Raw genomic sequence first — 15,999 nt, forward strand, 5'->3', positions numbered from 1 at the left:
ACCCTTGAGGGCAGAAAGTAAACAACCAAAAGAAATGCTTCGAGACTAGTTTACATTAACCTATGGGAAGAGTAATCCAGAAGTTAGAAAGAAGGTATTTGCTGCTAGAGCCAAAGTGTATGCCGAATATGAAAACTTGCCCTACTTTGCGTTCCAGAGAGCTATGATCGAAGTAAGAGGTAGATGGGCACGGTTACCCGATTCTCTCAAGAAATCAGAGCCACACAGTCCTATTAATTTGGAAGCAACACTATATAGAGTTCCAAAATATTTAGAACTGGGAAAGCAACTAAGGCCAGAGCTATGGTGTCCTTTAACCATGCAACCTCCAATGCTTTTATGGCCCCTGTATGATATTGATGTTGACAAACTTGATAAGTTACAGGAAGACCATAGGCGAGAAGTATGGGAAAGGACCAGAGGATTCTATTACACCTTCAAGAGTAGCAGAAAGGGAAAGACAGAAGTGGGGGAGCTCAGATCTTTGACAAAGAAGTGTAATGCTTGAGGACAAGCATTAGTTTAGCAGGGGGCAGATGATGAGTCTAGAAAATGCCTTTATTTTGTTATGTTTAAGATACTTTGTGATACTCCATTTATCTTTGTTTTAACACTTATAAGCCTATGTTTGATAAACCTTTGATGATTTATGGGGTAGAAAAACTATGTCATCTTTTGCCTAAATTATATCTAATATGCAGTATTTCATATAAATATCCAAATGTGCGTTCTTATGCTTGAATTTAGTTTGATGAATGTTTATTTGCAAATATGTCTTATATCATAACTAACCTGATGATAAGGATTAAAGGATGAGCAGAAGAATCCAGAAGTTGGTTGCCGATAGCATTCAAGGAGAAACGAGCATCAAGAAACAACCACGAAAAGAAAGTTATAACCACTCCAGGAAACATGGCAGCGAATAAGGAGGAGTTTTTACGAGCCATTACCTTCTCTGCATTTATGTTGTAACAAGCGGATGCTGAGATTTCATTGCTCCCTCCTCAATTCCGTTATCCTTCCTTTTCGCTTTCAGTTGTTCTCCTATATTCTCTCCTGCAGACTTAACTTAGGATAGTTACTTTTTTGTTATGTAATAAAGAGTAGATTCCCTATATATGTCAGGATCGATTCTTGTGTGTGAAGTTTTTTTTTGAAGTTTTTAGTTTTTGGTTTTAGATAAGTTTTATTGAGTAAGAGAGAACACTGATTCACAGTTTGTTGCAGTTGTGTTTTACAATTCTGAATCATGTAATGACTGATTAATGAAATGAATTAGTTCTCTTTAGCTTCTATCCTGTGTTGGTAGATTAGAGAAGCCAACCAAGAGGGCCCACTTGGAAGGTGGATTAGATTAGGATAGAATAGATTCATTTTACTAGCATTAGCAGTATTTTAAGTAAGATGTAGCTAATTAATTCCTTCCTGTAGCATCACACTTCATGAATGTTCCTGCAACATCTGAGAGAACAGTCTAGTGGATGAGTCAAGATGGAATCTTTGTTATCTTGTCATTGTATTTTCAACATTCATAGATTCAGTAGTTTCCTTTCCACAATAGTAGTGTAGTTTCCTTCCTTTTCATTTTTACTTTCCTGCAGCATAAGCATAATGACTCATCAAGGTACCTAGTGCACATACTGTGCCGACCATTTCAAGTATACGTCCTTGGGTTGACAATCTAAATGCACCTCATGGTAGGGGAAAAGTAGTCCTTATCTTGAATAGATTATTCCTAAGCTAGGCCTAGCGCATGACTATGGAACACCTATTGTGAGATGGTTCAGATGTCTCAAGGCCAAATCAAATGGCCGAGAGCATGGCATCATCAATTTTTTTGAGCTCCTCCTCGATCATCAACTAAACGTGAATGAAGATCACATACATATAAAAGTCAATATGGCTTAAAAATTAAAATTACTCTATTATAAAAATTAACTTTAAATCACATATGTCATAACAAAAAAATATATACATGTACCGACACCAAAGGAGTCCATGCCTCTGCATTCCCCTCCTCTCTCGCATCAGGGTCTGTAGCCTCTGTGTGTGTGTCTAGTGTATCCTCGTCTAATACAAAATGATACTCAGGAAGATCACCTATGGGACCCAAGCAAATATTCTTGCACGTAATGCAAGTGTGAGGCACACAAACGTGTGATGAGCTAGCTGATGATGAACTGGCACCAACATCATCAACACGAGGAGGCAGGATTGACCTAGCCTAAGATATCATTAGGCTACTTAGCCTATGAATGGCTCTGATAGTCTGAGAGCTAGCCTCTATCATAATATCTGGATGCTGCACTCGAGGAGGAGGGGAGATATCAGTGGGGGGGACAAAAGTGCCAACTTTGTTCCACTGGGAAGAGGGTCTATCCCGAGGAGCTCCTAGTCCTAAGCCCATGTTGGGCTTCATGCTCCAATAGTTCACTTTAAGTTTCAACACAAATTCAGCATATAATTTTCTAAGGAAATAAAATGGTATGTCTAAATTGCCATGTGGAGGGATATCAAAGACCATCCACCAACGATCCCAAAAGTTTACACGTATGGTGTCATTTGTGCACCATTTAATCAATAGTTTGGATTTTTTTGGGTCAACTAGTAAACCCATTTTTGGGTTTGCAAAAAGGCTGGCCAAATTATCTTTGCTTATGTTGAGGGCTGCAACCTCATCATAATCCAAACCATCATCAAACATCTCGTGCATTTGATCACGCAAATGAAGAGCGGCATTTTGTTGGTTTGTAAGGGTTTCAATGTTATCCACTATGGTGTTTAACGTGGATAACATAGGAGCCAATGCGGGTACATTATTGTATGTTCTATGCAAACCTCTCAACTTGATGAGATTTTCATTTATCAAATCCTTGATTCGAGGAGGGTTTTGAGGGGGTAGAGGATCATTTGGTGGACGATTTTGCGGGGGTACTAGATCGTTTGGTGGGGGTTACGAGGAATATTATTCCCTACCTTAGTTTCTGATCAGCCATTCCTATTGAATTGCAAAACATAATATATATTTTTAAAAAATCTTAATTTTAACCTTTTTTTTCAAAAAAACCCTAGATTCAACTAAAACAAACAAAATCATGCTAAAATCTATCGAATTTAGATTAAAAATAGTTTTTTAAAAATAAAAAAATACCTTAGTATCTGATATCCGATCCTATATCTGATATCTGGTCGCGCGCTAATACTGGCCCCCAAAATGTAAGAAATAAGGGCCCGCGGGTTTGGTCTTTTTTTAATATGTAATGTTACAGATATCGGATATTCGATATTGAATCGGATATTCGATCACCTGCATATCTTATATTTTATATATAACATATAACATATAGCTTTGAAATATTATAATATATTATATTATATATATATATTATATTACATTAATATATATTATAATATAATATATTATATTATATTACATTACTATATATTATAATATTAAATATTATATTATATTATTATAATATAATACATTATAATATTATATTATATAATATTAAATAATATATTATACTATTATAATATAATGTTTTTATATTATTGTAATATTATAATAATAATGTCATATGATTATCGGATATCCGATAGATTATCGGATATCCAATATTATATCGGATATCCGATAAGGCTCGGCTTTTCCTTCCAGGCTTGGTACCTGGATAGGTGGAAAAAAGTTAGAGCGGATTTTGAAGTGCTTTTAGAGGTGTTCAAACTCTATTTTTTTCACATCACCACTTTTTGGCATACCATGATCCTGCACATACCCATATCAAAAATGTATCCCTACGGAACTTGCACAACTAGATCAATTTCTTATCTAACATAATAATAACCATATTACTAGTCACTAAAGTATTGTCCATCCTAATAACAATAATATAAACATATGATCTAAAACTACTTAAAAAATAAAATTGAAGTCCAATAAGGCCATAAACAACTAGTCCATAATATCACTAGCTAAAACATCCCAGTAGAACTAGAGCATAGTAAAGAAAACACAAAACAAAAAAGACATAAATTTTGGTCTTTCTCTTCTCCTTCCTTTCCAGCTAGACCTTTGCCCAATCATCATCCAAGAAACTACAAAGCTTCTTACAGTCCTCCATGTCAAGATCTTCATCCACCTTCTCCTATTGGAGCAATTGCAATGTAGTAGATGTCGCATGCATCACGTTCACTACAAATCTTGATAGGGTCTCGAAGCCACATTCATCACCTTCACTGAAAATCTCAATAAGGCCTTAAAGCACTCATCCAGAGTAGTAAATTTTACCTTAAGTGCTTCAATATCATTGTTGGTATTCTTTAAGGTACCTCCTAGTTATTTGCAACCTACACATTTGATTGTAGGTGTCACCGCATCCTAAAACTATAATACATTGGGGTTAGCTAAAATCTTATCTTTTTCACTTTTCCCAGTCTTCATCGAGGAGGCGATAGTGACTGGGGAGGCGTTATTGATGGTTTGAGTGATAGGATGGGCAAAGGAGATAAAACCAACTAAGCTCATTGTAAAACTAGAAGACAAATGGGTAGAGTTATGATTGGCCTCCATCTTCGTTTTATCTTATCCCAACACCGATTTTAAGGTATCCTCTTTTGTAACATCATCTTCTTCCTCCTCCTCAACAATTCTATTCCTAACCACTTTCTCCCTCCTTCTTGGCTTCTTTTTTTCACTATCCCCTAACCCCAACTCCTCCTCACTAGCCTCCAACTCTCTACTAGCCATTTGTTTCCTCCTCACATGACTCTTGGTCAGTTTACCTAACCTCCTACGACCTCCATCATTATCTTCTTTGAAATCAACCAGTTCAACCTCAATAGTGTGTTCAATTTTAGGCTTCTTAACACTAATTTAGGCTTTGTCCAAATTGTTTTTTTAATTTTTTAGAGTTTCCAGAGGTGTGGGTGGTGGACATGGCTAAGGAGTGGTGGCTGCAAAACATCCACCACCAAAAATCATTGGTGGATTTCACAAGCCTGGGGCATCTTGCAGAGCAATACAATAGGGTGGACAAAGGGAAAAATGAAAGTTATAATGATGGAGAATGAGCCCTTGATGGAGAATAGTGAACTTCTTATCCTTCATCTCTCTATCCCTCACTTCCATCATGGTAGCTTCCAGGTTGTGAAGAAGAAAAGAAGGGATAGAAATCTCATCATGATACCTAAAATGGTTCAGTAAAGGAAAGTGATAAAATTAGCACATACCAAATCTACCTTCTAGCATTAGATATTTCATAGTCACAAGACATACCTCGTCCCAAGGTTTTTGAAGGTCCTCATAACTAAATCCACCTCTATGCTTAATCGACTCTTCATCCATGTTGAAAAAACTTTCAAGGTTTTTTACCCTCCATGAAAAACTAGTAGCCATCATTATGATTTCCTTGTTCACCTAGAAAGTAATACACCTGACTCTCTCGTTAGTGGAGAAGAGTTAACAAACAAAGATGAGCAGTTGTCATCATGTCTCACCGTAGCCTTCATGAATGAATCTGGACCCCCTTCCTTCAACGTCATCTAGGTACAAAGTCTTCTCACATGGTAATTAATTTTTGATGGTTTAATTCTCACCATATCACCACTCATCTTCGTCCCCTATTCAAAATCATATGACAACTTCAGATTGAAAATATTAATTAAACCTTTACTCTAGAAACCCAACCTTAGAGAAATATCACTTGCAGATTACCCACAAAGCCAAAAATTTTGATATAGAAGTGTTTTAAGATGCTATAATTATTACTCATAATGGTGGGGAATTATTGAACCCATTGCTGATGAAGCCATGTGTACAAACTTTCTTACTATCAATCATCAACTTTACTCGCCTTTGTAAAAAAATGTGTTCACTAATCCAATCCAAAAGCTTACTGTGAGGGTAATAAATATTTTGATTCAATTTCCTTCTGACAAAATCTCTTTTAATCATTTCTATAACCCTTACATAAATTATCATAATGACTTCATAAAACAAACAACAAGTTACTTTTAAATTATTCCTTCCTCTCACATCCAAGTTTAAATTTGAATTCAAAGCCGTATTCCGATTTTAAAAAAAAAAAAACACTTTTAGGAACTAATAAGGTACCCTTGTCCAAACAGTGACCATCATTCCCTATGTATATGCATTTGTTCCCTTTCAATAAGGGATTGAATAGTTGTAGGTAAACATGGCATTTGCCTCCAGCATCTTATTCCTTGGGCTTGTAGCCCAAGGCTACCCAACACATCTATAGTAGAATTCCCTTCCCTATAAATGTGTTGTATGTTATACCTTTCCATGCTAGTAAGGAGGATCCATATGTCTCTAATAATACCAAAGATAGACTAAAATGGCTCCATATTCCCTTTGACAATTTCCACAATAATCCTTGAGTCTCATTCAATACAAAGGTGTTTCCATGCCAGACTAACAACAAGTCTCAAGTCTGATTACAACGTTATAGCCTTCGCCATATTGTTGGATATGCTGCCAAAGTTCCCCAAATAAGTCATCAACTGATAGCCAAGGGAGTTTCTAACCACTCCCCTACTTGCAACACATTCATATCTCACAACACCATCAAAATTCAATTTCATGATTGGTTGGGTGGGAGGTTCCCATTTAGTATTTTTTTCTTATAGTAGATTTGGAGTTGTCATAAACCTTGAAAGCTTCTAGAAGATTCCAATTTAAAGCCACATTATGATTGCCAATAGATTAGGGGTTAGGGGGAGCCCTCCACTTACTATAGTTGATATTTTTCTTTACAACTCTGTAAATGGTAGTAGTCACCACTTCAATTGGATGCTCCTCCTGTCTTTCCATATCCTCCAGCAAGAGGGATCATTTTCCATAGTAATCTGACCAGAGGGTGGTTAAAGGGGCACTACTAGTTGAGGGGATTATTGTAAGTCATTAAAAAAAAAAACATCATAGAATTTTTTTGGAGGACCATAAACTAGATCTCTCTAGAAAAGGGGCAAAGAAGAATAGTGTGAAGAATATCTTCCTCCTCAGCCTTGCAAATATAGCACTTGTTAGGGTTTAGAAAGCCCCTTCTTAGACTGTTAATAGTCAAAATATTTCCATAAATCTAAGTCCAGTAGTTATTCCCAAAAATTCTCCAAAATTGGGGGGTTAGGTCATTTTTCAAAAGGAGGGGGTGTTTTGATTTAACAATAAATTTCCCATACAATTTTATCCTCCTTTAAAAATTACATAATTTTGTTAGTCTCAAGAATGTCAAGAAGTTCCACAAGTGATTCAAGGTTCCCACCTTTCCAATATCTTCTTCCACTAGTGACATAATCACTAACTTTCCCTACGTAGTTTAATTTTAGTAAATCCTTGAGGTGACCAAATTTACTCATTATTATTGGTTTGCCTCCAAGCCAGTTATCTTCCTAGAATAGCACTATGTTCTCTCTCCCAACCAACCATCTAAGACCCTCCCAGAGAAGACTTTTATTTTTAATCAAATTATTCCAAATTTAGAACATGAGGGCCAATCCTTCTCTATTAGGAAATATGCAAAGTGGGTGTTACTAAGATATTGTACCTTCGTAATATCTCCTCATCTAGATTGATTCATATCCAAGTGCCACCCAATTTTAGATATTTGGGCTTAGTTAAGGTCAGGGACCTTTCTAACACCCAACCCATCTTTATCCTTGGGCTTGCACACTATGTCCCAATTCACTGAGCTTATTCTATTTGTTTCTTTAATACTAGTCCAAAGAAAATTTCTTTGGATTATTCAAAGTTCTCATGTTAGGATATATGTGACATAAATAACAACTACATGCAAACATAACCAATATCAAAAAATAATAAATTACACAGAAGAGAATACAAGACACAAAGATTCAATGTGGTTCACTCAATCCTTGGTTGCGTCCACCAACAAGAAGTCTAATATTATTAATATACAATGATTACGATCAATAATCCCTTATAGATTAATACCGCCACAAGAAGCTATAATCTTATCATATATTATGAAATCCCTAACCATGAGTCATTTTATACAAGCTTTTTGTTGCTTACAAAATTAGGGCTAGAATAATTTGTCCAATAGAAAAATAGCAGCTGACATTTTTTGCAATAGTAAATTCATTTTTGGCTTCAGTGGCACCGCCCCTAAAAAACCCTTGCGGGGGCATTACCCCTTGACCCCACCCTATATGGCGATAAGGAGCGCACTTGGAACTCTGCCCCGAGTCCCCACAAGGGATGTTGCCCCTTGATTCCATCTTTGGGTGCTACCCCTTGTCCCCATTTTGGGGCGTTGCTCCCAAACCCCCATAGTAATGATCCAGGGGGGAACCACACCGAATAAAGAGAGAAATTAACCTTCAAGTTTGATTAGGCTCCACATCATAACAATCTCCCACTTGGAGACTGATCAGACTTCACAATAATAACCTCCCACTAGGAGACTGATCATAGCACTATCAAACCTGTAGCTCCCACTAAAATAAAAAACCACCCTGAACTATGTTGTTCTTTTATTATGTTCATTCTAGAAGACCAACTGAAGTTGAAGAGGAGTTCAATTTCTCCCTTCTTACTACCTTGGTAAGCATATTTGTTGGATTATCACTTGTATGTATCTTCTCTAAATTTAATTGTCTATCATCTAAAACTAACCAAATGAAATGGTACCGCAACTATATGTGCTTTGTCTTTGAATGTAGAGCATAATTATTTGCAAGATGAGTGACACTTTGACTATCTGTAAACAAGTAATTACCCCTATATGGATGTCCCAATTCTTCCATTAAGAACTAAAGCCATATCATCTCCTTGGTAGTCTCTGTAACAACAACATACTTTGCCTTTGTAATGGATAAAGTGTTAAACTTCTACAACTGAGAAATATAACTCGTTGTTGTCCCACCAATAATAAATACATAACCTATTGTACTATGTTTGGTATGAAGATTTCCTACCAAATTTGAGACAACATAGCCCTGTAAATTAGTAGAAGAGCCGCCGAAATGTAAAACACTTATTGGATGCTTCTCTCAAATATGTGAGAATCCATTTGATTGCATTCCATTGCTCAATCCCTATATGACTCATATACCTCCTAACAACTCCTAAAACATGTGCAATATCTGAGCTAGTAGATACCATAGTGTTTTCAAACTTTCAATCCATCCCTTTTGAGCTTCTAGCTTGATATGTTTTCATTGCAATTATATTTAGTTTCTTATCTAGATAATCCCTAGGTGGCTTTCTTCTCATCAAGCATCCTAAGGCTTTACCTTTGTTTCTTTTTCGAGGTTTTCCCACTCCACTTCCCCTTATACCTCCATGCAGGATTCTTGTTGTTCTACTGCATTAAGGTCTTAGGTGATCTAGGTTTAAGTAGGTTGTTGTCTGAATGTCTTCCTGATGAGAAGAAAGTCTTATTTGTTTTACAACTTTTTTGCTACCTAAAGTATGATGCAGAGGCTTCTAATAACCCCTTAAGGAACCCTATTCAACTCGAGGATTCGACAATGTCTTGGAATCCCTTCAAGGAACTAGAGTTCAACTCAAGGTTCTATAAGAAGTCTCCGACTTTAGGATATCAACCAACGCTCCTCTATAACAGGTTCACTGCCCTCCATACGTGTTAATGATAATCTTCCTGCCAGTAAGTCCTGCATCTCCATGGGGGCCTCCAATTACAAACCTCCCTGATGGGTTCAAGTGGAAGATCGTGTTCTCATCAAGGTATTTCTCCGGTATCACGGGTTTTATGACCTGCTCCTTGAGATCATCAGCAATTTGATCATTGGTAACTGTCTCATCATGCTGAGTGGATATGAGAACAGTGTGCACACACTCAGGAACCATGGCGCCTCCTTCATTACTGTATTCAATGGTGACCTGAGTTTTTCCGTCAGGCCTCAACCAAGGGCAAGTACCATTCTTTCTGACCTCGGTAAGCTTTCAGGATCCTGCTCCAGGCACACATCCAAGAATATATCAAAAGTTTGATCGCACAGCTTATCTGGGTGCCCCTCGTTACGGACTCAAAAGTAAACAAAAAAGTATCCATCTGGTGCAAATGCAGTTGCTCCAAATCCCCAAGATAGCAAAGGCAATAGCAAAGCGGGAGAAAACTACAGAGTCGACAAGAGATTTTATAACTCAAGTTCACCCTCCATCATCTCAATCGAGATTGATAAAAAAAAGAATCGTCCCCAACAGTAATGATACAACATCAAACTTCACACAGCCGACTTCATCAAAATATTGAATACGAATTCTTGAAACCGATTACTATTATCTTCTTCCACAAAGAATCAAAACTGACTACATAAAAGGAATGACAGAGAATTGTTAAGGAGAAAAACTCAACTAGACTAAGACATTATCACAAACAATTCTCCTTCATTACAAACTGATCTACAAATTACAAAAACAAAAATGGATGGCTCCCTGGCTGTCGCCAGAGAGCCCTCTCGATGCCTCTTCCAACCTATCTTCTATATATCTCCCTATCGATTCTCTATCTGCCTTTTTATACATGATTGTATTCGTATCTCTTTAGATATTCGTGGTAGGTTGTAATGGCTAGTTGTAACCGTTTCTCAATGATTTATTTATTAATAGCTAGTTGTGGCAGTTACAAAGAACATTTTCTATCATGATATCCCATTTTCTTATCGGTTACAAAGGCCCACTTGGCTTATCACTAAAGATTTGATGTCCTTACATTTTGCATAATAGTTTAGGCAATAATGATATGGGAAATTCCAAATTTCATGGGTGCCACTGCACCATAGTCCCCAACTTTGAAATTTCCATGTCCCTATGGAAATGTCTTCACTTGATCGATGCCTCTGCTACTTCCATTCTTTATCACTTTCGACTGTGACTCTTTAGACTGACTCCCATCAATGGAGTTCAACTGGTTGCCAGCAAGGTGCTTCTCCCAGTCCATTGTCCACTCCTCCATGCTTCTCACAAACACCAACACTTTGTCCCTCACTTGGGAGTCCCTCTTGCCTCTCTCACCAAGACTTTTGGCGACACACAAAGGACCATCTTCTCTGGCCCTAGACCATCTCCTATGGCCTTCACCTAGTAGACCTCCACCCATCTACAGCGAGTGAACTAGCACCTGCAACCACAAAAACTTCACTAAAAAAAATCATATACCCAACTCTGCCTGGTGTAGATTGCCTTCTACACACTCAGAATCTTCTGAGCTCTGATACCAATTTGATGCAGAGGCTTCTAATATCCCCTTAAGGAACCCTATTCAACTCGAGGATTCGACAATGTCTTGGAATCCCTTCAAGGAACTAGAGTTCAACTCAAGGTTCTATAAGAAGTCTTCAACTTTAGGATATCAACCAACGCTCCTCTATAACAGGTTCACTGCCCTCCATACGTGTTAATGATAATCTTCCTGCCAGTAAGTCCTGCATCTCCATGGGGGCCTCCAATTACAAACCTTCCTGATGGGTTCAAGTGGAAGATGGTGTTCTCATCAAGGTATTTCTCCGGTATCACGGGTTTAATGACCTGCTCCTTGAGATCATCAGCAATTTGATCATTGGTAATTGTCTCATCATGCTGAGTGGATATGAGAACAGTGTGCACACGCTCAGGAACCATGGCGCCTCCTTCATTACTGTATTCAATGGTGACCTGAGTTTTTCCGTGAGGCCTCAACTAGGGGCAATTACCATTCTTTCTGACCTCGGTAAGCTTTCAGGATCCTGCTCTAGGCACGCATCCAAGACTGTATCGGAAGTTTGATCGCATAGCTTATCTGGGTGCCCCTCGTTACGGACTCAGAAGTAAACAAAAAAGTATCCATCTGGTGCAGATGCAGTTGCTCCAAATCCCCAAGACAGCAAAGGCAATAGCAAAGCGGGAGAAAACTACAGAGTCGACAAGAGATTTTATAACTCAAGTTCACCCTCCATCATCTCAATCGAGATTGATAAAAAAAAGAATCGTCCCCAACAGTAATGATACAACATCAAACTTCACACAACCGACTTCATAAAAATATTGAATATGAATTCTTGAAACAGATTACTATTATCTTCTTCCACAAAGAATCAAAACTGACTGCATAAAAGGAATGACAGAGAACCGTTAAGAAGAAAAACTCAACTAGACTAAGACATTATCACAAACAATTCTCCTTCATTACAAACTGATCTACAAATTACAAAAACAAAAATGGATGGCTCCCTGGCTGTCGCCAGAGAGCCCTCTCGATGCCTCTTCCAAACTATCTTCTATATATCTCCCTATCAATTCTCTATCTGCCTTTTTATACATGATTGTATTCGTATCTCTTTAGATATTCGTGGTAGGTTGTAACGGCTAGTTGTAACCGTTTCTCAATGATTTATTTATTAATAGCTGTAAGGAAACTTGGCAACAAAGAATATAACCGTTTCCACATAACCCATAATAAATCTAAAATAAACACAGAATTAAAATCCACATGCAAGAGAATAGACAACATACCCACAAAATTGTGACACAAGATATACCCTGGGAAACCCTCATTGAGGGAAAAACCCAGCCTCCAAAAGCATCCATCACCATGTATTATTCAGCAAAAAATACCATTGCCATACAACCATGGAAGCCTTCATGGCCATAGCCACAACCGAGCAAACTATGTGAACAAGCATGAATCCACACATCCCATGCCATGCTTCCAACCTTCACAAATGCTCCCTTGGCTAACCTGTCAAGCCTTGTCCCGCTCGACTCTTGTCTTTCTCACTCTTTCTCTCTCTACAAAAACTACCCTTTGTGGCTGCTTATATAGTAGCAAGTCCCACAAAACCACCAAGTGGTATTACATAAACCATGTGCTACCTAACCCACTGACCTCAAATTTAATATTGGGCATTTAATTCTTTTTTTCTCCAATATTAAATAATTACATAAAATATTATCACAATGTTACAATAGAACTCATCAACAATATTCCATGGGAATCTTTACATGTTGCACGTCCATCTAGGTACAACATTACATAATAAAATAAAAATAATAAAATAACAATATTATGCAATGTGTGCAACACCCATTATCTCAACAATCTCCCACTTGTTGTATACATTGCATAGGGTCAATCCGTAGCCACATAAACGAACAAGGGAACAATCCCTCCTAGCACATCCACCATCATGGATCAAAATACACCAAGTGCTCCATCTTGGTACCCGCGACAAAATCAAAGTATCCAGCATCTCAAACATGAATGATCTCACCTCCTATTATGCCACTCCCACTGGACATACATAGAAGCCATCCAAAGAGAAAACCACCCAACCTGTCGCATTAGAAGATCATAAAATCCTGTACCAACTAAAATTACAAGCACAAAAACCTGATCCAAAGGTAATCACATGTATCCGTAGTTGTCAAAATATCCATAGCTGAAATAGCACCCACAGCAAGTGCCAAACCCATCCAACTATCCATACCTCCAAAAAAGGTATAACAAGTGAATCTCATATCACCGACATATCCAATCTATAACCTGCAATCACAAGCCTCAAGAGCAATACCTGCCACATATATACCAAGAAGATCCCACTGCAAAAGATAATGTCAAATCTATAACCAATCCACTCAACACATCTAAAAGAAGTGAATCCATGTAGTATCAAGGACATCCACAATACATAATCCAATATCCTGCAAAAACAACTCTCATAACAAGTCTCCAATAGTCTCCCAAATTCTCCACAACCAACAGAGAAAAGAGATAAAGAAATAACCATGTCATCTCTCACATGACATACATGAGCACAAACCAGTGATCACAATCTCTAACCAATCTCAAATCCAATGTAGGAAAAACTGAACATCCAAGAAGATTACCAAGACCAGAGAAACCATGCAAATCATAACCTGTATCATGTCCTTCTACACACACCTCTAGATGTAAACTGTGCAAGTATGATCTCCTCCATAAAACCCCAACAAGAAGCCTCAACAACACCCAAACCATACCATATAACTCATCATGGATGTAAGCCTCTCACAAGAAGATCAAACTCATAAACCCATTCCTAAACCATGGAATAACCATTCCTAATCCAAGGAAAATGCCCAATATAAAACCATCTCCCAAACTCAACCAGCATAACAACATATGCACATGGAGATAACCAATGCTAAAACCATCTCTCAAATGAACCCTCCAGAACTAACTCATGTACCATAGCTCAAGATCCATATCCATGAAAGACAAGCATAAATATAATGCAACTGAGAGAAAAAAATGGGCTATACCTCTCAAGTAGCAAACCGCCGAGTAGACCAAGAGTGGGGAATGAGAATGCTCATCAAGATACCCAAGTCTCCAACCAAGACTCATCTAAGAAAAATCTCCTCTCAAGTCCATATCAGGTGACTGCCCCCTCGGACTTCCTGCTGAAACCATCAACCGTCCCAACAAATACTTCTCTAATCCAAGAGAAATCAACATCACCACCATCTCTAAGTATCCATGAGCACCTGTAACCAATCAATCCATGCCAACTCCAAATGCAACATAGCAATATCATGAAGTATCCAGCTTATGATCAGTGTACTCAATACCAAGAAACTAAACCAAGATCAATGTCAAAGTTCCAACCATGGCCTCAGGAACATAATTATGACAACATGATCTTACCATCTCAACTAAAGAGATAACATGCTCCATATGAACACACTATAACATGTCACAACTCTAAACGCGTATCAAGAGTATACCATGACATAATAATGAAACCATCCTCACACCAAGGATAACATGCCAAATAAAAGCATAAACCACACCTTTGCCAAGAACCCTGTGAGTCCTCAAGATGCAACCATCTCCACACACCATGAAGAAAACCATCTCCACATACTAGGAAGAACCATCTCCACATACCATGAAGATAACCAAGAACTCCATGAGTCCTCAAGATCTAACCATCTTCACACACCATGAAGATAACAAGTGCACCATGCAAATGTTAAAGATGCTTCTGCAGCAACAGGATCTAAGACAAACCTCCAACATCTACAAACACTCAATAAATATATCAATGCCAACAACTCCCACTCAATTGTGGTACCAAGTCATCTATGACATCATAAAATACATCTCCTACTTGAAGATCCAAACCAAACCAGGAACTAATCCTGCACTGTCACCCCATCACTGTCACAAGCTCCCACTAAAGCGTGTATCCAAGCTATCCATGAAATAATGATGAAAAACCATCCTCTAACCATGAGAATCAACCAAGGCATCAAACCATCAAAGAACTCAAAGTGCACATCATGAGTTCCTCAAAAGAAACCAAATAACCATGATCCTCAACCAAGAAGATATACCACCATAACCAAATCAGAAAATCCAAGCTAATGAACATCAAAGATGTACCTGTATAACCAATCATGTCATGCCAAAATTCATGACACCATGATCACATCCATGAACTGAGCATCTGACTCTCAATATGTCCAACCTGTCAACATAGTCAACCACAATCCTCCACCATGACTGTACCTGGTAACAACATCTCATCCCTTCTACATGAAGAAAATAGTAAATCATGTGACTTAGGGCATAGACAACCCAAATCCAAACCACCAATCTGAATATGCATCAATAATGAAAGATCAATGGGCAAAGACAACCCATAACCAAGCCATAAATGCAACCTGTAAGTATAGACCGCTTACAACACTACACAACTTGTAGACCCAACAAGTCATTATGCATATCCAAACCAAACATTGATAACCATATCATCATGAGACCAATCTAAAATATGATCTGAGTATACAATGACATCAAATCTTAAATCTCTAATGCCATAAACTCATAATGTTACCATAGTCAAAATATACCTATAAACTGTTCAGATCAATATATCAACAAATAAATCATGTCAAACTTGCACCAAATCTGAACCAATGTGTAGAGCTCCCCAAGAGCTTTCCGTGACTACTCGAAGTCCAAAATC

At 37.8% G+C, this 15,999-nt stretch overlaps 1 protein-coding gene across 1 annotated transcript; it reads right to left on the reverse strand.

Moving 5' to 3' along the window:
• Positions 1–11,386: 11,386 nt before the first annotated feature.
• LOC149564496 (S-adenosylmethionine synthase 1-like) lies at positions 11,387–11,693 on the reverse strand. The gene has a single exon (XM_089816190.1). The coding sequence runs from the start codon at positions 11,627–11,629 to the stop codon at positions 11,387–11,389; it is 243 nt and encodes an 80-aa protein (XP_089672316.1). The 5' UTR covers positions 11,630–11,693.
• Between the last annotated feature and the right edge of the window lie 4,306 nt (positions 11,694–15,999).

This window comes from Cupressus sempervirens, chromosome 3, assembly GCF_028749045.1.
Source record: "Cupressus sempervirens isolate cs-2001-9-10 chromosome 3, ASM2874904v1, whole genome shotgun sequence".
NCBI classification, from domain to species: Eukaryota; Viridiplantae; Streptophyta; class Pinopsida; order Cupressales; family Cupressaceae; genus Cupressus; species Cupressus sempervirens.